This window comes from Aphelocoma coerulescens, chromosome 3, assembly GCF_041296385.1.
Source record: "Aphelocoma coerulescens isolate FSJ_1873_10779 chromosome 3, UR_Acoe_1.0, whole genome shotgun sequence".
Classification (NCBI taxonomy): Eukaryota; Metazoa; Chordata; class Aves; order Passeriformes; family Corvidae; genus Aphelocoma; species Aphelocoma coerulescens.
This window is the reverse complement of record NC_091016.1, coordinates 97,977,421-98,001,665: the sequence shown is the minus strand read 5'-3', so window position 1 is coordinate 98,001,665 and position 24,245 is coordinate 97,977,421. Positions and strand designations below refer to the sequence as shown.

General features: G+C 35.9%; 1 protein-coding gene across 1 annotated transcript in view; it reads right to left on the bottom strand.

The window, feature by feature from the left end:
- The window catches only part of EYS (eyes shut homolog), a 750,542-nt gene that overhangs the window by 521,909 nt on the left and 204,388 nt on the right, over positions 1 to 24,245 (bottom strand). The window contains exons 15-18 of the mRNA XM_069011357.1: positions 14,376 to 14,498; positions 12,622 to 12,735; positions 11,338 to 11,451; positions 10,775 to 10,888 (exon numbers count right to left, since the gene is read on the bottom strand). Of these exons, the coding sequence (XP_068867458.1) occupies positions 10,775 to 10,888; positions 11,338 to 11,451; positions 12,622 to 12,735; positions 14,376 to 14,498 (465 nt within the window). The remainder of the gene's footprint in view (positions 1 to 10,774; positions 10,889 to 11,337; positions 11,452 to 12,621; positions 12,736 to 14,375; positions 14,499 to 24,245) is intronic.

Genomic DNA, 24,245 nt, shown 5'->3' with positions numbered 1-24,245 from the left:
CTTCTTTATCTACATATAAGCATATACTCATAGCATATAGTATGCTTCTCTGTTAGCATACTATATATCAAATAATGAATATTTATTTGGAAACCACTTTTTTTTTAAGGAGCGAGAAGCATATTGCATATTCAGAAATTTCATTCTGCTGATATTAATGAGTTTCCTTTTCTACTGTATTTGCTTATAATACTTCTAGGGTAGAATTTCTAAATACCAGAAAGGAACACTAAAAATAGACTTGGCTGAAAAGGACTGTCCTTTTTAGGCTATTACTAAAGGTCAAAAGCCTAATTTATAAAAATGGCATGGAAAATAAATTGCCTGAGATAAATTTCCATTTCTTTATGTGAAACTATTGATATTTGTTTGTTTTATTTGCTCAGCATAAATACGTACATGAAATGTTTTGACGTATAGTACTGAATGCTCCTATAATCAGAAGTGACATCTCTTCAATGTTGCTATTTTTTAGGAAAATAATAAATAAAACATTTGCTACTAACATTTTAAGGAATTAAATCTGACAACAGTTTTCAAATTCAGTATTTAGCTGTAAAAGTATGGACTGCAAAATATATCTCATTGCAGACTGCTGGCACAATTATGACAATATACTGAAAATAAAATATCTACCAGTATTACTGCAGGCCTGGTTCCTAGGGTATATCACTGTGTCACGCAGCCATAGGGAAGAGGAGGAGAGAAGATCCAACAGGCAGGAATTGTGCAGCAAGATTGATTTATTTAATTATTTTACAAACTCTTTTATAGACTTTTTTCTTCATAGTCTAATTGGACAAAGGACCAGCCACCCCCTGGGTGATTGGCTAAAATCCTAAACATCCATTGTCAAAATATTTTCTACTATACCATAAACAAGACTTTTCAAGGTTGCAGGTGGCTTGGTTGTTTACATTCCCTGCTACCTCTTCTGTGAAAGAGAAAAGTCTCTCACGGGCTTAGAAAATAGCAAGAAAATCCTTGCTAGCAGCATTTTTGTATCTACATACCAGAAAGACAAGTGAGTCATTTGGATGGCAATTTCCTAAATTACAACAAGTAGTCTGGTAATGGTGTTAAATATGCACTCATGAGGACACGAAACTTTCAAGAACTACCAAGCAGGTAGCAGCACCAGCACTGCGATTCTGTGATCATAACACCACTGCAACAGCATTGTTTCAGCCTGTTTTAACTTACCTTTTATCAACAGAGCTAAAATACACTTCTAATGTTGGAATGAATCACTACCATTTTCCATGATAAATTAAGTAAATTGAATACTTTACAATAAAAATTAAAATGCATTTAGTTATGGGAGATAACCCAGTGTGCAAAGGCACTATGGAGCTATATAAAGGCATGCCTCCCCACGCCCCCCAAACCCTGGCCCCAATCTATATGCAACTTACTGTTTTTCCCAAGATTATCCTTTTGAAATGAATGGATACAACAATTTTAATTCAAAAGTTATTTGATCACTTTAGAGAAATATGTGGGGTTTTTTTCATCAACTTAACACAGCTCAGTAGCTCTTACCCCCAAACACTTTCATAGACTTACCATAAAATCCTAGGAACACTAATGAGCAAGAAGTTAGATACCTAAAATTTGAGTTCCTTGCAACTGTAAATATTAAATGTCTTAATGCTAAAGATAAAATTGTCTCTATTAAAAGTTCAAAAACTTGAGAAGCTTAGATGTACCTCTAAGCTTGCCATTATTTTAAAAAGTGCCTGCTTATCTTGGTCTGCTATGGGACATAAAAAAGAAAAGATCTCCAGAACTGAGATGATTAAAGACTAATAAAAGTAAATAAAAAAACAGAAGTACCCTGGATGTAGGTAGGAAATAGAAAAATAACTGAAGCACGCATATTTTCATATTACTTGAAATTAAGCTGAGTATTATAATAACAGTTTAAAAACATAGCAAGTATTTTCTTACACTTCAAATTTATAGCAAATCCATTATTTTCTTTGAAGTCCAAATTCTAATTTCCATTAAAGGAATTGCTTTGACATTCTGTATATAAGCAGTGAAAAAGCATTTTCTCTGATACCCATACTTAAAAATTGAAAATCATATACTTTGGGTTTTTTTAATGGAAGGATATTTGAAAAACAATACTTAGCATTTTTCAAGTAAAAATATATTTCCTTCATTATATATGATAATGCAGAGCATGCAAGAGTGCTGAAATAGAGTATGAGAAAGACCCACATCACAAATTTTAAAATGAAGATCACACAGATACTTCTCCATACCTGTATAAATTTCTGTAAAAATATAAAAAAGAAGAAGTTGAATATATTATTTAGGTGCATTTTTTTTCTTCAAAATACACAAGTTTGTAATGAATAAACAATGAAGATAGATCTGTATCCACATCTGTGAATTTCACATTTCAACATGAAAACATCCTTCACTCTTTCTCAGAAACCAAAAGAAGAATTCCACTAAGGAAAACAATTAGCAAAAATTTATTTCTACTGAAATATATGGTAATGCTTGTGTTTTCATTCTTTATTTTATCTGCATCAGCATTCAATTTAAATTGATAGTATGTGTGGCAAACTTACAGAAAGCTTGTATCAAGCTTAGGTTTTCCTTATGGCCTAGAACTTGTGGGTGTCAGTTTGAGTTGCAATAATGGCTACCTTTAGTTCTGGTGGTCAAACTCTTCTGAGTTCCGAGATCACACTTTCATTTTCTTAAAATTGGAGTGATTTAACAGATGTTATTTATAGCAATTAATACCAAGATTATAATTTTATTACTTTTATTTTTTCATATTGGCAGATGACCTTATGCCAGAAGTGGGCTCACTATATAGAAAAATAAAGCTAAAAACTTTTGCATCGGTAGTCAAAAAAACCCCTCTGAAATTTGGTAAACTTTTCTTTGAGCAGCAGCAATGCCTTCATGATTTGCAGGGCAGCCCTGGAAAAGGTAACCATGTTTTAAGTCTTTAAAAATGGTAGCTCGCACATGCTTTCTGGAAAACTAAGGGCCAGATTTCCATTTGCAATGAAGATAACTTGTATCATCTCCATAACTTAAATATGCTTCCTGAATAGAGGATCTTGTACGCCATTCCCACAGAATAACTGATGAAATTCAAACCCCTTATCAGCTGTAGGTGATTGGATTTACATGTGAAGTATTCCCAGATTACTCATGGCTGTAAAAGCTTAGAAAATTCTTCTTGTGGATCAAGATGTGTCCCAAGGTGCAAACTAAAAGCAGAGTTGAATCTACAGCACTTACCTCACCGAATTTATACAGACAGAATTAAGCAAACACAGCTTTTAGAAATGCCTTTTTGTGTTCTCAGTGCTGTTCTGGAAGGCCACAGCTCTCCTACAGACCTTGTCATATCTGCCAGACCCTTGTGTATATCTAACATAACCAAAAGCACCTAAATAGACACTAGAAATATCTAGGAATAAGCCTTTCTCTCTGAATTCTTTCATTTTGGAGACAGAAGCAGCTGAGTTTATTCATCTAGTTGTCAGCTTTTAGGAACAATACAAAACCCAATAGAAATATCAGAAAAAATTCCAAAGTCCTGCAGTGACTTCACATATGAGCCAACAGCAGGTCCCAGCTCATACTGATTTCCATTTAGGCATTACATATCCTTCATCGTTCAGAGGCAGTGCATGTTTTCTAGGTGATTTAACCCAAACATGGACACTGCTTCTCTTCTCTCAAAAAGCTCCTATGTCATGCAGAGTGCCCTTCATATATCTATGCATCAGTTTCATTTTTCCTCTAAATAAAATTTTATTTGGCTGTTCAATGTCAAGAGACTGGCAAAACAAGATAAAACCTGATGTTGAACAGAATATAGTGGTTTATGGTCTAACACAGAGATATGCTAGAAAGAGCCACAGGTCTTGCAAACCTGCCTTTTCACACGGGGCTTGGCACAGGAAAGACTGAGGTTTGGCCTATGAGCACTGGAAAAGTAATTGCTCCATTATCTCTACTCTAGCTTTTTGCCTTCATGAGCACTTACATTTCTTACTTATTATCTGTTTTGTAATTAGCTGTTCCCATAATAGAGTGTCCTGTGATGAAAACTCCATTATTACTCTTGTTTTCCAACAGACTTAAGCATTTTTTTTCTGCTGAGTTGCCTTTCTTACTAGTTTACTTTCTTTTGCAACGTGTTTGATGGTCAATTACCATTTTTGCTTTAATCTTAATTGGAACACATTTGGAGACATGTGTCATTAAGGCTGCAAGATATAAGTAGACATTTCCTCAGAACTGAATTTCGATTTTCCTCTGCAATTGCATATATTTGATTTAAAAGGTCATACCTATTAGCAACATCTAGACAAAATACATACAGTGCATTTTTTGAAATGAGTAATGTAAATAATTTGGATCAAAGGATAAAAATCTTTGCTCCATTCATTAAAAACAAGTTACTAAACAACTGGTGGTTTTTTTCCTTTATTTTTTAAGGAAAAAAAAATCATGTTAACTCTCATAGGACTATCATATATCCAATATAAAGTCTTTAATTGAAACAGGATTTTTAATGCTTTCTTCCTTCCTGAGCTTTCTGTGGAAACAGCAGATTACTCGCTCAGTCCATGTGCCACAGAAATGTTGTTAGTTTCATCTTTGCCTCAAATACCAGTGTAGAAAATGGGGAAAATTTGCAGTTCTGGTGTGGGAGTGCAAGATCTGTTCTTAGCTATCAATAGTACCAAATAAGAAAAAAAGCAGCCTTATAAGTCTTACTTTATCTTCTGTAAAAATGAGCTGGTCTAGAAACTGTAGTGAGAACGTTCACCTTTTGCATGCTAAGAATTCTGCAAAGCAGCTTGCCTGATACAGGGACAAACTCTCTCTGCTACATTCTCAGCAACGACTGCTCTCTATTAGTTGTGAGTAGCTTCATTGAGGTGGCTATGGGAGACATTAAAATGTTGGCATTTCAAAGCTGTCAACAGTAAGGTTCCATTTATTGCTATGAACCTGATTGTTAAAAGAATATTTATTATACCTCAATGTTCTTTAGTACAAAACACTAAAACCACCAATACAAACAGCACGGATATACATCTAGATGTTATAACATTTACTAATTGCAGTGCTTTTGAATATGTTTGAATTTTTAATGGGACAACACAGTATTTTCTGATAGAGCCATGGGAGCTTTCATTCCACCTTTCGTGAAGCCATTAAGACCCCTAAATGAGATACTGCCTCACTATATGTTTCTCACTCGTTTTGCTCTCTGCCAAAGGACTTAACATCAATTCTGTAATAACTGTGATTCTATTATAGAAAGACTTCAATTTTAGAATCAATATCATAATAGAAATATTATTACAATAATTTCTCAGCTAGGGTACTGTAACGGAATCAAAGTCTTGATAATATTAAGAATATTAAAATATTTGATTTGTCTCGCACTCAAAACACATTTATCCTCCTTCCTTCTCCCAGTTCCAGTTGCTTTGTCAGCAGGGAATACAACAGCTTCTCTCTTCTCTGTTTCTGAAGAACTTCAGAATGTCTACTGATACAAAATGTCCCATATACATGACTATCACTGTTGTACCTCAGTTAGGATAGAAAACAGGTGAAAGTGGAGACATTTTTAAAATGCATATTTGCAGGTACAAATATATTACAACCAAGCAGAAGCAACTGTACCAGACATACTAAGGTTAAATACTATATGTAAAGAACATCACACTGCAGTATATGTAAGTGGCAGCATGACCATTCCAGCTTTAAAGCATGGGGTGTGATAATGGCTTGTACCATACAGGTTGGTGGCAGAACACTGCTGAAAACCAACAGAAACAGAGAACTGGACTTTTATAACTGGGTTGTCATGTTTGACTAATTAGAACATATTCACAGACACATACAGTACTTCTGGCATGGATAACTATTATAAATGGAAAAGCATATTATACAGACCTAGATGCTATTTTTTTCTCTGTTTAGTCTTAGTCACAGCACAGGATCAGTGGGTCTAAGTAACTTCTAGGATTACTGTGGGTTTACACAGGAATCTCTTTCTCTAACCAGATTAATAACACAATATGGTGTAGATTTTCTTCCATTAATCAAGTCTTCAGCTTCTCCAAACCAAGGTCAAAAGAGTTATGATAGAAAAGTATAGGGACTTTGAAGTTCATTATTTTGTACCTTTTTGGGACTACAGGTAAAACTCAATGATTTTGGAAAACAGAAAATCAATTTTCAACTCCACAAGGACAAGGAACTTGGCCAAAATAGGATGGAAATACTTCAGCTATCATATTTATTAATTAGAACATTATTAGATGTTGACAAGGATGTTGTTTTATATCTGAAAGTCTTATAAGTTTATTCCATTTTCTCTTGAATTAGACATAAGTGGACTGCTAGTATACTCAAGCTGTTTGTCTGAACATTTGGGAAAAGTCAAAGGTAGTAATTTCAGTGGCCAAAATTCCAATGAAACACTAGAATTTATAGAAAGACCGTGATCTGCACTACATGTGGGGAATTCTACTCTCAGAAGAACACTGATGGAGAGGAATGCATTAGTTTTACTAAGGTTACACCAGCAGCATCAGAAGATAAAATTCTCCAGTGCTCTCTATCCACTTACTTTATGAAAACTGGATTTTCTAAAAAAGACTTGGTGCCCCCAGGAGAAGTAAAACTTCATTGGCCTGTCAGACTTGTAGAGTTAATTTTCACAACCTGGACTAGAGACATTTGAAGAAAAATCTAGATATATGTCACTGTCCAAGTATCATTGTTCTTAAAAGGCTTTGATGTCTCCCATTATTCTATGAAAGCCAATGGAAAGAATTAAAAATTTTTTTTAAGTAGACAAATCTGTGCTTTAAAAATCCCAAACAAACAAACAAACAAGCCCACTGCGCCCTCCAAGAAAAATACAGGAAACTATGAGTACCGAGTAATACTTTAATTATAGTTCTGATGACTTCATATTTATATACAACTAATAAAAAAGTTTTTAAATATAAAAAAGTACCCTTTCAGGATATTATAAAAAAATGAAAATGAATAGCATAAAAATGAATAGCATCTTTACTTGCTCCCAGGAGTCTTGAAATGTGAAGAAAGCAAAAATTTGCTTTTTCCTTTTTAAAAAAACATGAGAAAATGAGGGGAAGAAAAAAGGAAAAAATAAAACTTTCTGGTCATAATCTTCCTTAGTCTCCCTGTCAAAATAAACAAAAATAGTCAAATAGTCAAGGAAATAAACACAAAAGCAAGATAAACATATGTAAACCAGTTTCTATATATAGAATAAGTTTCTAGCTTAATCTGACAGGCTATCTTTTGTATGAATGCACCTGAATGTCCAAATCATGCTCTGAATTCCTTATTTCCACAGTCTGTATAGTAGAGGTCTGCTGTACATCTGATCTGCTGGTACATGTTCCTGATATATAATATGTTCCTAGCAGTAGTGCATGCCCTTCAAGTCAGATATTGTGATGGAACAATCAATTCATTGCAATATACTATGGAAATACAACTTTAGATTGCTTTCCAGGTAAATGACAGCATTCATCATACAGCATTTATGGTTTTCCACTGAAAATATCAGAAACAAGAAAATCTGTGAACATACTCAAAACCAAAGCAGGTGTTCCTATATAATTTTTGCCATTAGCATAATGCTTGTACTTTCTTAACTAAGTAATTCTGTAATCTTTAATTAGCACACACAAAGCTGTTCATTAAAATAACCTGAATATATCCACACAATTAGAAAACATAGTTTAACTAACCATTATGTAGGCTTACAGTGGATCTGTTAAAGGCTACATTTACAGAAGTTTAATACTAAATAAACAGATGGTGTGAGACAGGGTAGAGTTTCCATATGAAACTAAGTCTGCTTTTATTTATACCCATATAAATCTAGGTAAAATCAGTATAAGAATTTGATTTTGGAAGGTGTTGAATAAAGCTGTGAAAAAGTAAACAGCCTCAGACATCCTGTATGAAAAATATTATCATAGAGTAGAATAGAATCCTTGAATCATTAGGTTGGAAAAGACCTCCAAGGTCATCGAGTCCAACCATTGACCAATCACCACCCTGTCAACTAAACCACAGCACTAAGTGCCAGTCTTTTCTTGAACACCTCCTGGGATGGCAGCACTGGTACTTCCCTGGATAGCCCATTCCAATGGTTAATCACCCTTTCAGTGAAGAAATTCTTCCTGATGTTCAACCTGAACATTCCCTGGTTCAGCTAAAGGCCATGCCCTCTTGTCCTGTTTCTTGGTGCCTGGGAGAAGAGAACAACCCCCACCTTGCTTCAATCTCCTTTCAGGAAGTTGTAGAGATTAATAAGGTCTCCCCTGAGCCTCCTCCTCTACAGGCTAAGCAACCCCAGCTCCCTCAGCCACTCCTGGTATGACTTACACTCCAGAACCCTCACCTGCTTGGTTGCCCTTATATGCACATCCTCCAGCACATCAGTGTCTTTTTTGTAGTGAGGGGCCCAGAACTGGACACAGGACTTGAGGTGGGGCCTCACCAGTGCTGAGTACAGGGGGACAATCCCTGCCCTGGTCCTGCTGGCCACACTATCACTGATTCAGGCCAGGATGCCATTGGCCTTCTTGGCCACCTGGGTACACTCTGGCTCATGTTCAACCGCTGTCAACCCCAGGTCCTTTTCTGCTGGGCAGCTTTCTAGCCACTTTGCCCCCAGCATGTAGGGATGAATAGGGTTTCTGTGACCAAAGTGTAGGACCCTTCTCTTCAAACCTCATACCATTGACCTTGGCCCACTGAATCAGCCTGTCCACATCCCTCTGTGGAGCCTTCCTAACTTCCAACAGATTAACAATCCTGCCCAACTTGGTGTCATCTGCAAGCTGATTGAGGGTGCACTTGGGTCCTTTATCCAGATCATTGACAAAGACATTAAACAGGACTAGCTCCCCTACTGAGCCCTGGGGAACCCCACTAGTCACTGGCCATCACATGGATGTGAGTCCATTCGCCACCACTCTCTGGGCCTGGCCATCCAGACAGTTAACCCTGTGCAGAGTGCACCTGTCTTAGCCATGGATTACCAGCTTCTCCAGGAGTATGCTCTTGGAGACAGTATCAAAGACTTTGATGAAGTCCAGGTAGACAACATCCACGGCCTTCCCATCATCCACCAGGTGGGTCACCTGGTCATAAAAGGAGATCAGGTTGGTCAAGCAGGACCTGTCTATCCTAAACCCATGCTGGCTGGGTCTGATCCCCTGGTTGTCCTGTAGGTGTTATGTGATCACACTCAAGATAATCTGTTCCATACCCTTGCCAGGTGCCGAGGCCAGGCTGACAAGCCTCTAGTTCCCTGAATCCTGCTTCCAACCCTTCCTGAGAATGGGCATCACACTCTAGTCAACCTCCAGTCATCTGGGACCTACCTCCCCAGTTATCCAGAAATGATGACAAATGATGGGGAGTGTCTTGGTGAGCTCTTCTGGCAGTTCCTTAGTACCCTCAGGTGGATCCCATCTGGGCCCATAGACTTGTGAGTGTCTAAGTGGCACAGCAGGACACTGACTACTTTCTCCTATAATGTTCTCAGAGGATCTCAGTTATATTTTATGAGTCTTGCCAGCAGGGCTTACCTTTTCCATTGAGCATATGAGACACTGCTAGTCTCTTGGAAGATGACTATAGAAAGGTTGATTTTCTGAATTTTTAATTAGTTGCTTAAATATCTAAATGAAGACCAAAGTCTTCTGGAAATCTGGCTCCTTTTGTAAGACATACTCAAGAGACTAGTATTTCTAAACATGTACTGAAAATTGTTTTATGTCTTCCTGCACAGAGGCAACTCTGATACTGCAGTAGTCATTTACTTGTTATTGTACTGGATTTTATTCAGTAGAACATAAATTAAAACTAATAAAAATGACAAACTAAATTTTGACCATTAATTAACATAATAAGAACAAACATGAGTGTTTGTTCATGAGCTCATGAATAATGAATTTTATTCAACCATCTTCCCTAAAGGGGAAAAGTCCTGCTGTCTCAACATACCAGGAAAATTGCCTTTTAATGATTATTCTGGAATCCTAAGTAAGTATCATTATATTGAACTGCTGGAGGAAAAATGTGTTTATATTTAATTTATAAATCAATAGGTGCTTTTAATTGAGACTATCACTTGAACTAGATTTGTTCAAGAACATCACATAATTTGTTACTTTAAATTATTTTAGCAGTAAATGTTTAAAATTTAACCCCAAGATTTCTATGAAAAAGGTCACAATAACCCTTGAAATTTAAATGTATTTCCTTTAAAAGCATCAAGACAAATAATCACACACAGTTTCTGGATCCAAGGTAGCCATAAATTGTTTTCTAAAAATGATAAAATAATTTAGAGAATGCCATGACCAATAAAATTAGAGACAAAACTGTTTAGAAAATCAACCAGTCTTTGTGATGGGAGCTTAATGGGTATATACTTCTTATTTTGTAAGCAATTGTATTCTGTTAACAAACTGATGTTAAAGTATCAATTTTGTTTAATAAAGAAACACACCTAGCAGATGTATAAACAATATCCCCTTCACTTTACTTGCAGCCTAAGGCATATATGGATGGTCACTTTGAAAGCTTTGCTTGAGAAAGTGAAGGACTATTAATGCTGTAGGAAGAGTGAAATGCATTTAGACAACTGACAGAAATGCCTTCTAAAGTTAATTATGTTTGCTTTCCCATCTCCCTTGGTGTTCATTACCTTTAAACGGAGCCACACATTGGCAGAAATAATTACCAGGTTGGTCAATGCAGGTGGCTCCATTCTTGCAGGGAAATGAAGCACACTCATCTATATCTGTTTCACATCTTGCACCTTTGAAAAGATGAAAGATTTGAATATTTACTAAAAAAATCCGGTGCCAATTTCTAATTCATTTGCACCACAAAAATCTGAGGTAACTTGTGAAAATATGCTAACATACATCAGCAGATAAACAGCCACATTACTAATACCAGCATTCATTTAGTTCTTATCAGCACAAATACATACCAACTTATTTCTGAGTTCCTAAATGGTAACTAGTCTTCCTTGTGTGTGTAAGCTTTGAAGGCCCTTTTATATGAAGACTAATTTATCTTGTGCTATATAGTTCACAGACACAGTCAGTGTTCCAGTTTGTTGGAATGCAAATTAAACATTACACCAGGGCAGATAAAGAGAAATGAGAATAAAATACAAGCAAATTAGTCAATAATGTCTTAATGGATGCTTTGTGGACTATCTGGCTGTGGAAAACAAGGCTTGCTATGAAAACAACTCACCAGTAAAACCAGGTAGACAGATGCATTTATATTCACCAGTAAGGTCTGCACATGATGCATTATGAAGACATGGAGAGGAGTGACATTCATTTATATTTGCTTCACAAGTTGTACCTATGAATATAGAATCAGGGAAAGGAGAAAGAAGTTATTCCATGGCACATTTAGGTAAATACCAACATTTATTTTAACTGAATATAATTCACATATCAGAATCTATTTGTAATCCTTTTTATATTCAAATCTGGGTGTCTGTGACAGATGTTCATCTTCTTAATGTTTAAGTTGTTCACCATTTTTCAAATACACTAAAAGTACAGTAATCAAATATTTTACTAAGGCTTAAAACAGAAAATTTTCTTATTATAGAAATATAGAAGAACAGAAACCAAATGACATTAAGTATAATCGACTGCACTGCAGTGGTGTGAGAGGAAATATTTCTTGTGTTCATGATAAGGCAAAAGATGTATTCCCAAAAAACTGAAAAAGAAATCTGTTATAGACAAGAAGAAAATTTATTCCAATCTAGACTATAAAAACCCCACATAACTACTCAAATTATAAAAATACTTTATTGCTAATATTTTTCACTGAACCTAATTTCTTATAATTTGAAGAATAAATGAAAAATTACATCAATTGCATGATTTGGGAAGTTAAAAGCATTTAAAGAAATATTTAAATTTAAAAATGCAAGTGATAATTATTCTGAATATATGAGTGGTAGAATTGTAATATTTTGCACTGGGACATTTGAATTATGGATTGATTTGTATTTTAATTATTAAATATACATGATGTTTAAAACAGTGCTTTGAAAAGAAAATGGATACACTTTAAATTCCTAATCTAAGCTGAAAACATAGCTGCAGCTATTAATTCACCCACTTATCAAAGCCATTAAATTTTTTATATAAATATTCAAAATATGCCAAGAACAAAACCTTTACCACACAACTGTTTTATCCCCTCAATTCAGTGATATTAAAGCTTCCAAATATTAAAAAACTTGCAGAAAACAGTATTTCCTATTTTCAGAATTTCACTGAACCCCACAGATTCATTTTTAACAGCCAAGACACCAATTAGCAGAAAACACCTAGTTCCATGCTGTCATGAAAACAGAACATGTAATTTAGTCAAGATACACTTTTTCTGACGTTTATGACTTCAGATGACACCCTTATATGAATACATGCATCTCATCTGATATGTTAAAAAAAATTGGTGTAAAACTCTGAGTAAGTTTACAAAGTTATCGTTCTGTGGATTTTTTTATACCTTCAAATCCATCCTGACAGATGCAACTGAAGGCATTCAGGCGATCAACACAAGTAGCTCCATTGTGACAAGGGTCACTAAGACACTCATCCACTTCAATCTCACAGTTATGACCTGGAGGCAAGGGAAGGATTCATTTCATTAGGAACACACCATTGGTGAATCATCAGTGCAGGCAGCAACAACAAAATGAAATAACTGAACTTAAGTACAGGGAGCTCTTGCCAATGAGCCATAAATTGTCTTTGGGGAACTCATTTCTTGGTGGTTAAAGGAAAAATCAGAATATAATGTTCACCAAAGATTTTATAGATTCTTTTACAGATGTATTCAAAAAGTTGCATATTTTCATATTTAAAGGCAATAAAATCTTAAGTTTTCCTAAAACATCATGAAAGTGTAAATATGGTTTCTAAGAAAAAATATTAAAATAGCACAATCTTTCTCTGTAATATCATTTTTTCATTAATTTATCAATTAATGGGTTTTTTTAAAAGATCTCTATGGTACATATTGGGAAATGTTTTTGTTATGGACAAATATTTTTCATATTTTTAAAAAATGAATTATCGGAAAGTTAGATATTGTCTTGTATTTGTAAATGTGCAGGGGAAAAAATATTGATGCTGATTTCTAGTTGTGAACGATGTAGCTAATATTTTTTTCTGGCATCAAATTCATTATTACTGATTCTTAAAGATAGATAAAGTTCCTGATTGCTTCTGAAGGATTTTAAGGGTTTTAATTGACTACAGAAAAACTATAAAAACACTAATCTACTGTTATGCAGATATGAATACAAGAATTTAAACAAACATTTCAATTTAAAAAGATCTCACCAAGGATTATCATAAGTAACATCATAAAATTTTACTTTATATTTTTATAATATTACTAAAATAAACCAACCATAGAAACAGGATATCGAATTTCATTGCATTAAAGACAAAAAACCTACAGCTATTAAATTACAGATTATTTCATCTAAATGGATGCCTCTGTAAGGATGTAGAACAGCAAATTAAGAGGTATGCAGTCTTCTCAAGATTTCAATTCCTCTGGTTGTCTCTGTCGTCCTTGACTATTGAGGGAGATTTTAGTGTATTCTTATTCCTGCTTTAGGAGCCCTGTGAAAGTCCCTGGAGTTAGACAGGATGGATCTGGGTAGCAGAGATGATCTGCCACTCAGGGAATTCCTACTGCCCTTGATTATTTCATCATAGAGTTGATCAAAAATACCTGCATATGGATCTAGAAAGATTTTTTTTTACACTGTAGTTTGAAAACACCATGTGAGTATGCTGACATAGCCAAACTAGTTTTAATCTAGTCAGTCTAATGACAATGGACTGAAGGGGAGATGCAAACATGAGTAGTTAAACCTGCCTAGGATCTTGGATGCATGTTTGGCAGTTGAGGCCCTTGTTACTGCAGCCTTATTATTACAGAGAGCACAAAGGAGATAAATTAAGGCCGACTTGCATATGGCTGGGAGTTCAAATCACATCAGTATAAGACAGACACCATGTCTAAAATAGTATAAAGAGTAATTGGAGTGGAAATATTGTAGTCAGTATTTTGTATGGCTGAATGCTCTTACTCAGCCAAGTACTTTTGTGTGCCAGGAAACAAAATTTGTTTCTGCCTGAATCAGAGGCACACTGCTAAATTATCTACTGCTATTTTTGAACAAACGTCTTTTCTCTGGTTTAGGACTGACGGAAACATGTTAAACAACACTTCTATGAACTCACCTATAAAGCCAGGTGCACAGAAACAGAGATAGCCACCCACTATGTCTTTACAGATGCTGGAGGCTCCACATGGTTGTGATAGACAGGCAGAAACATCTGTTTCACATAACTCACCAGTAAAGCCTGATGAAAAATACAGTAACAGAAGACTTAAGAAATTTATTACATTTAATGTGAGAAAACAGACAAGTGATAGACAAATTTAACATGTACTTTTCTTATGTTTTAAAATCTTATTTAGGATAGGATAAAATATTCCAGTTTCCTTGAACATTTCAGTTTCACATACAAAGCCACTCTAAATGGAACAAAGTCATAATGATAAACTCAGTGATAAGGATGTACTTGCAATTATAATAAAAACCATTCAAAATACAGTGGGTCTTCAAAAAAATCGATAGAATATCAAATTCTTAGAGTGATTTTATGGAAATATTCCTGTTTCTATTGATAGATATAACCGTAAGCACACTATTGATACAAGCCTTCTTATTTTTAATATGATGTTCTGTCACCACACTAAGAAAGCATCCTCCGTTTCTAAACAAACAAGCATTGTCCAATACATTCTGTTATAAAGCAGGTATTACAAGGACAGGTTTGGCAGCATATTGCTATTGAGTTTTTGAACCAGTTCACTTATAGTTAATAAGAAATCTAATCTTGTGAAAATTAAGCATCTCTTTCCTATTGAGTGGTACATATGCACAAAATTTAATAAATTTCAAAGATAAAATATTAACCTACATTTTACATTTTAGGTTTATTGGCCATGACATAGTTTCTTAGGATACCATGCGTCAAGGAAATCATAATTTTCATTGATGACAGCACTTTTATTTTTGAACATACACAATATATAGTTGCAAGTAAATATTCTTTGTTTGACTGACTTATTTTTTCAAATCAAAGAAATATATTTAACTAAGTGATATAAAGAAGTTGAAAAATCAATCCATGTGTGGGGAGCTCAGACCTAAATGTTGAATGTAAATGCAAAGTTTCAAATTTTAGAGATTTTGGTTTGGTCATAAAAACTTAGTGAGCTAAGGTACATACTTCTTGTATGGTTTTCTGGTCTCCTATCAGTTGAGCATTTAAAATTTTTCTAAATATTTTTAGTCCAACAAAGATCAAAATAGACTGGACCAATTTATTATAATTTAACAAGTGCAGCATGAAAAGCCACTAAAGACTTAAACCAGAGATTTGGTTCACTGAATTAAATATAATTAATTCCAGTGTTTTACAAACTTAAATACCAAGTTTGGCTGAAGATCTGAACTTCACATTTAATTTAAAAATATATTTATAAAGTAATGCCATCCTTCAGCAGCACAGGTACTGTCATGACAGATTCCAGTGTGCCATTGAGCTGCCCCATATCTGACATTTGTTAGTCAATTTTTAGACAAAAAGGAAGACTCTTTGGCCAAAGATGTTCAAATAAATCTGTATTTCTACAGTATATTGTGATAGTTTTAAAAACTAAACATAACCTAGTTTTAATAGTGTTTATAAAGTGCAGATTGAGTATAATAAATAATTACAAAATTTCAAAAGCTCTGTCCTCCTTGGACATAGTCTTCAAACTAAAGGCAATGTAAACCATATTCTTAGGGCATGACTGAAGAGCTCCTGATCTGGAAGATTTTTTTAACTTTTGTAACATCTTGTTACATGAGGGTAAACAGCAACTTCTGACCATCAGGGTAAATTGCTGGAACACGCTGCACCTTACAAATTCTGGCTTGTTGAACAACCCTTTGAGGCATAAATACAAGGCAATGCATATTAAAACTGCCCTACACATGCAGTCATTTTCATTTCTAAATCAGTAGATGCAGAAGGGTGTCTTTAAGCTATGTTTCAATTCCATCCTAAACACCAGCTGTGCAACATTCTTGCACAGCTGAAGTTTTCCTCCTTGTTGATTGCCATTAAAAATTTAAGTCTCTCATTTTTGCCTTTGTAAACAGCTTTTAACGTCTGCATAATGAAGTACTACATAAAACTAACATAAAAAATTATGATAAAGAAATAAAATTGAAACATTGATCAATGATGGCAACAGCTATGCACAGATATATGTGTAGCTGTTGCATGTGGTTATATGGCTGTCATCTAAGTAGAGATAACGAATATAGAAAAGCCAACACATTTTTTTCCTTGATGAAATAAAAATTATTATTCATAATAACTACATAGATTTGAAATGAAGGTCTTAACCTATGTATCCTTTTATTTCTGTGTTTTAATTAATTATCAGAGTATTACAGCATGGATTATTGGGCGTTGAGCAATCTGATCTACATAAAGAAGTCACTATACTAAGTTGAAGAACAAAAGGTACTGGATTCAGGACTCAATTTTAATATTAAATATCTAGTTATGTATAAGGCTTCTCATCAAAACAGATTCAGTTGCAGTACTTAAGAATATGCTATTTCCTACAAAAAGAAATGAGCAAGTTTTGATTTTTTTTTTTTTTTTTTGTTACAGATATCCAAAAGTACTTCATAAGTTTAGATACGGAAAATTTAGCAACAGAATATTTAATTTTTTTTAAAAAATGCCCCATTTAAATTCTTGAGACATTTCTTTTTGACAAATCCAAATGCCTCATGACAAAAGTGATTTTTACTAGTCAGACTATGGCACTTAAACTCTCCAGGGAGATCACTGATTTGTGATCCATTCTGACATAGTCCAGCCACACAGTGATTTATGGCAATTTCACTACATGGCTCCTTATATTCTGGATGGCAGGTACATCTGAAACTATTAACTGAAACCTCACATTAAGGGCTATTGTCAGAGCCAGCAGGATTCGATGTGCATTCATTCACTCTTATTGAACAAATACTACTTCTGGGGGAAAAGTTACATGGTTCCTGTTAAAATTATGTCTGAGAAAAGCTTAAACAGACTGAAAGAAAGAAGTGCCAGAATGTAATAAATTCATTTGAAACCTGGAGAATATTTTCATTGTCATTAGGGTTCTTACATAATAATGAGTTGCCAATTTCTCCTTATTTGTATTGGATGTGATAATAATTATATAAAAACCATTTCATTAATTTGATTTTTTGGATAGAGTGTTTGCAATGCTTTTTGTCATTCAACACCTATGATAATGAAATTCTGCTTTTGCTTGGGTCCTCTGGAATTTCAAATGCAAAAATTGTACTTTTTGCAGAAATGATACAAAATGTAAAAATTGTAAAAACGTGCAATTAATAATAGCAGTGTTGAACAAAATGGAGGAAGAGTAATAAGGAGGAAAAATCATCATCTTTGCATGTGTATTGGGTTTGCTTGACCAGGTTTTGGTAGCAGGGTAGGGGCTACAGGGGTGGCTTCTCTGAGAAGCTGCCAGAAGCTTCCCCCATATCTGACAGAGTTGCCTTCAGGATGGACCCACTGCTGGCCAAGGCCAAGCCCTTCAGCAATGGCAGTAATCCTTCTGTGATAATACTTAAGGAGGGAAAAAGTGATTTCATGGATGTCATTGTGGCCAGGGAAAAGCGGGGTGAGAACATGTGGCAGGAACAGCTCTGCAGACACCAAGGTCAGTGCAGAAGGAGGGGCAGGAGGTGCTCCAGGTGCCAGAGCTGAGATTCCCCTGCAGCCCATGGTGCAGCCCATGGTGAGGCAGCCGTGCCCCTGCAGCCCATGGGTCTCCTCCACGCTGGAGCAAGGTGGATGCCTGATAGAAGGCTGTGAACTCATGGGAAACCCATGGTGGAGCAGGCTGCTGGCAAGGAGTGGCCGACCTGTGGACAGAGGAGCCCACTGTGGAGCAGGTTTCCTGGTAGGACTGGTGACCCAATGGGGGAAATCACACTGGTGCAGGCTGTCCCTGAAGGACTGCATTCCATGGAAAGTGACCCAAGTTTGAGCAGTTCATGAAGAACTGCGCCCCGTAGAAAGGGCTCATGCTGGAGTTCACAGAGAACTGTCTCCTATGGGAGGGACCCTGAATTGGAGCAGGTGAAGGACTCCTTTCCCTGAGAAGCAGCAGAAACAACCTGGGCCATAACCCCCATTCTGGTCTCCCTGCACCACTGGGAGTAGCAGGTAGAGCATGGGAGGGAGGAAGAGGTGGGGAGAAGGTGTTTGTAAGATTTTCTTTTACTTCCTCTTTTCCTGCTCTGGGTTGGATTAATAGTAAATTCAGTTAATTTTTCCAAGTCAGGGCTGTTTTGCTTGTGACAGTAATGTGTCAGTGATCTCTCCTAGTCCTTATTTGAACTCAAGAGACTTACCTTATATTTTCACTCCCCTGTATTGTTGCCAAGGAGAGATATAAAGTGTCTTTAACAGGTACCTGGCATCCAGCCAGGGTCAGCCCACCACAATACAAAAGGCAGGGAAAAAAAAAATGCTCTTGCCTCAGACAATACAAGAGGAAAGTGTTTTATTCTGACCATCTCCTCTAATAAATAGATGTCATAGCTGTATTGAAGTAACCAGTCACAACTATAAAAGACACAGCAGAAGATGCAATTTTCTCTGTTGTATCCTTCTTACATGTATGGTTTCTGCAACTCAGATAACAAAACCCAGTAATTCTTGGTAAAGACAATTCAAACTTCAGCAATTAGATTAGTATAACAGTTGCCCTCTGAAAGTTTTAAAACTTCATGTTCCAAAAGGTAAGAGACTGAGAAATCATGGCAATTCAACTTTAAGAAAGTCTTTGTGTTCTCTGAAGACTGCTCATTTTCACAAACAGACTTTCTGATCTAACAACAGCAGCAAATTGAAAAATTCAGATTGTTCTGTTCTTGCAAAACAAATCAGCTGTTTTATTTCTCAGTTGAGCTTGGGGACAAGTCAAAAGTTGTGTTTATGTACACATAGTCTGAAAGAAAGTTAACAAGTTATAAGAATGTACTTTCATTAGTACTGAGGGTGTTTGTACATTAGCTTTTTTCCTACGTAGTCAGTTGTGAAATAAATAAATAAATAAATAAATACTCTAAGGCAAAAGAATTTCAAGATTTACAATTCAATTTTCTGTCCATCAGGTTTGAAGTATTTTGAGAGTTTATATATTTTGCAAAGTTTTTTCAGCTAGGTAATAAGTGAAAAAATAAATCTTCTAGGCCAAAAGTCTGTTTTTATCCCATAATGTCAGCAGTTTCTGATAAATAATGTTTCATTGGATATTCCTCAAAAAGCTCTACTGGAAGCTGAAAAGTAATTATTACAAGTTGGTTTGAATTTTGTATTACGATTTTCTGATCAGAAGACTGAAAAAGTATTTTTTCAGAAAAAACTTCTGTGCATCATTTAATCTTAATTCAGCCTGGAGAGGAATTTAAAAGAGCAGTCAGTCCCCCTTCTGCTTACCACTAACTCAATTTGGTATCAACAAATACATGTACATTTTAAAATATTCTGGATATCGCAGAAGTTCTGCCTCAGCCATATTAGGTTGTTTACTGTAAAAACTAATATGACAGTGATGGCAAGCCACTGTGCCTGACACAGGCAACAAAAGGTGATTTCCTATAAGCTACCAAAGGATTTGCTCTAGGATCAATTCTGATTCTAACAGTTCCCAGGGAACAGACCTCACAGGCAGAGCTTACAAAGCCAGAAGCATATCTTGTGTGGGCCTGAATCCACACCCCTTTCTGGCCCTCTTCTGGGCTTTTACTAAACAGTTACTGTTAGCCAATTTGTCCTAGTCACCTCTGTGATAAAGCAGAAATTCTTGGCACAGGCACATTAATTTCCCTTCACTGATATATTTGCAGGGTCTGCTCAACCCTGGAGATTAATTTTTAGCTTCAGTTATGCTCCAACACAGGAGAGTTAAAGGGCATTGTTATTTCCATTTCAGAATGCAGTCCATCATGGAATCACTGTGTACCCAAATATAAGTTATCTGACATATTTAAAAATTTACAAATTGTCAGATTAAATTGAATTCTTTAGAGATGAGAGGCAAGCTGTTCTCTAACAGTTTGGTCACTATTTATTGAACACCAGCGTTTTTCTGATAATAATCGTCATTCACCAATGAACTCTAGCAATACGGATAATAACAACATTTTTTTGAGATATGTCATGATCATACCTACAGCTCCAGATAGAGGCACAAATCTTTTGGAAAAATAAATATTAGTAGCCTTTGTGAGATAGGTAATGGTTACCAACACAATCATAACCTGTGCTGACTCTGTATGCAGAGTATATGTCTTCATACCATATTTTAAAGTACTGTGTTCAGATAGCCTTAATTTAATAAATTTAATCAAATTTTATTACTCATACAGATCATATGACAGCAAAGTATGCAGGGCACAACTCACTGACAAGCAATACAATCCCACAGCACCCAAATGAGAAAAGCTGAGCAGGTCCATTGCTGATAACCAGCTCTAGCACAGCACAGTGATGACCTGCAGTGACAAAGTAGGTCTGAGAAGAAGCTTGGAAGTCAAAGTCAGCAAGGCAAGGTCAGATTGGCAGGAGCCTGCTTGTATACTCTGGCATACGACAGGGAACTACATCACTTCTTGCACAAGCAGAACTCTTGGACAAATATCTCAGGGTGGGGATTTCTTTGTCCAGGGCACAACAGCAGTACATAGCTCAATCCCATTCAGCCTGAAATTTCAGGATGAGTTTTTGCAAATTGCTGCCCAGTTGTTTCCGATTTTCTGTGAATTTGTTTATGACTGCCAAAGTGGTTTCATCTTTGCTTGGCTGAACCTCCTTTCTTTTCCAGAACACTGCTAGAGTTTTTGCCTGTGTCTCTCCCAGTTTGGTGCCATCTGCACATTCAGGTACAATATTCCTAATTCAATCATCCAGATCATTGATAAGCAACATTAATGAAGAGCATTTAGTGGACTCAAAATACTTCCACTAATGTTCTTTTCCACACTGAATCGCTATCAGTTTTTAGTACTTTTTTCCAGTGGAGTTGCATGTCGTTCAGTGGTAGTTTCATTGAGACGCTGTTCCTTTGGTTTCCTTACAAGAATGATGATGCATTCAAGATATATAGAACCTTCTTCCCTATCCCAAAAGTTTATTACCACCTCACAACAGAAATTGCAATGGCTTCACACATTTTGCTCTTGAGAAATTCATGTTACCTAGTGACTGTCATATTTTTGTTGGCTTCAGATTCTTATAAATAGTTCATCTCCACATTTTCTCTGGTATTTTTTCAAGAATTCAAGTTAGACCTCACAGTTCTATGCTTCACTTCTGCTCTTTTCTACCTTTCTGTTTCTTGGCCTAACCACAGGCCTACAGATCTGAAATTGCTCTGAATCCTTTCTAAATGCCACAGCTGAAGTTGTAGCCAAACAAAAAGATTTTACAGTATGCCTTTTCATTTGAGCATTCTAGGCTCTTCTCTGACTGATAAAATCTTGAAGAATATCATTCTGGGAGTTATAGAAAAACACCTGAAAAAAACATCAGGAAAAACAGGATCCTTCTGGACAGGATGTACAGGACACATCTGGATAAACACATCATGTGATGAGTGAGCAGCTGGCTCACAGGTTGGATACAAAGGGCTAGAGTGAATGGGGTAGCATCAGAGTGGTGACATGTCATTGGCGGGGCTACACAGGGCTTCATCCTCAGTCCTGTGCTCTTCAAAATACTCAGAAATTCCTTGGACACCGGACTTAAAGGAATACTATGTAAGTTTGGGCAATCACTGACCACATGAAGTTGAGCCAGGGAAAGTGCCAGATTCTGCACCTGGTTCAGAGCAACTCCGGATGAATGTACAGACTGGGGAATGAGATGCTGGAAAGCAGCACTGTGGAAAGGGATTTTGGGCTCTGGTTGACAGAAAGTTGAACATGAGTCAGCAGTGCCCTGGCCAACCGTGTCCTTGGGGGAATCAGGCACAGCATCGCCAGCCAGGCAAGGGAGGGGATTGTCCTGCTCTCCTCTGCACTGGGGTGGCCTCACCTCAAGTTCTGTATGCAGTTTTGGGTGACACAATACGAGACTAATATTAAAAAGTGTCCAAAGGAGGGCAACAAAATGGTGAAGGGCCTTGAGGGGAAGCTGTATGAGGAGTGGCTGAAGTTACTGAGTCTGTTCAGCCTTTTGCTTTTTAAGGGTTCTTCTCTTCTTGAATATAGATCAAAACAGCAGGACAGAAGTTCTGATCTACAAAGTTCTTTTAAAAGGAGTGAATCTGACCTTTCTGTAACTTTTTCTGTTCATTTCCCGCCATCTAGAATTTCTTTCTGCCACTGAGGGCTAATGAGTGCACCTCGTCTCTTTTAGCTACTTGACTTCAATAACCATTTCTATTGCTTTGGACAAGGTGGACCTTAAGCCATACAATTTAATGAGAAGATGTAGGAGAACTATTGCCCTGCAGTGTTTTTTCCCAAAAAAAACCCCTTAAACCTAGACAAAGGGCCACAATGGCTAGATAAATCTTCCAATACCGTAAGAACATTTTTGTCAGTTCAGCTAAAAGATGGGTTAGAACTAGAGAAAAAGGATTAAGGAAAAACAGAGACATACTCTATACACCTTACAGAAATACACCAGAAGACTTACAGCTATTAAAACAGAAGTTTGATTACTGTACCACAGCAGGCAGCTTCAGAATCTCTATTATTTACATTAAGAAGACACAGAAGAAGTTTTTATTCTGACTGTGCTTACTGGCTTGAAATGTGTTAGGCTATCTTATAATTTTGTGGTACGATGGATTAAAACAGCTCCTAATGCTGTTTTACAACTGCAGAATAAAATAGCCACAAGGGTAGAAAAAAAAAAATAAAAGCCTTATGAAATAACATCTGTTATCCATTTTCATTTTCCCCTGAGGAGTGCAAAGTTGTTAGCGTTTGCTGCTTCTTTTGGGGTGATGTCAAGATCTGCTGAGAAGGTGATATGTATCTTATAACATAACTTGATTGTTACTAGGAAAAGGTAATTTATTACCCTTTCCTATATAACATCTTCCTGTAATTGATATGCAAATCCTGTGGCATTTATAAATTCCTTTATGGATAATGAAAAATGAGAGTGAGCAGTTGCTTAATTTAAATAGTTTACCCCAGTAGGAAAAAAAACCCCAACAAACAAAAACAATGACAAAAACATAAGCAACAATATCAATAATTAATATCAATTACCTAACTTCTGAATTACACAGATTTTCAGCTTAATATCTCTGAAAAAAAGAGCAGTGAAATACGAAGCTCCCAGTAAAATCAGCACAAGCAATGGGGCAATGTTGCTATTGTTCCTCAGTTACATCTTGCAGGTATTGCATGATTTGAGATTTCATGTGTCAAGAATAAGGAGATAAGAGGATGAGCCACTCCCCATTGTGCAATACAATACTGGATTAAATAAAGAGATCTTCAGTTTAATATTCTTACTTTAGAGATGAATTAATTTTTTACAGAAACTAAGTTCGATGATTTTATTAAGAAGAGAATGGTTTCTGAAGTGCCACATAAATTCAGGCATGCATTTCCTTAGGAGTGTAAAGGTTTCCTAAGCAGAATTTAGGAAGACAAATATGAAAATAAAAATAAACATACTTTATCTTGCTGTTCATGTCCTTTATGGTATTAAGATTGGCAGGTAGTACACAAGCAAAATGTTGGGATTGAACTATTTCTTAGAATTTGCTGATAAGCAATCTGTTGGACAGAGAGAAAGTACATAGACATTCCCTGACATCCATCATATATTTTCTAGTCTGTCTTTTGTAAATTCTAAAGATAATATGAGACACAAATATGATCCTTCATTTCTCATCTGATTAGAACTCCATATGCTAATAGAAAAATTGGGGTGGGGGGGAAAGGATTTTTTCTAGAAACAGGTAAGTAAAGGGAAAAAAAATGG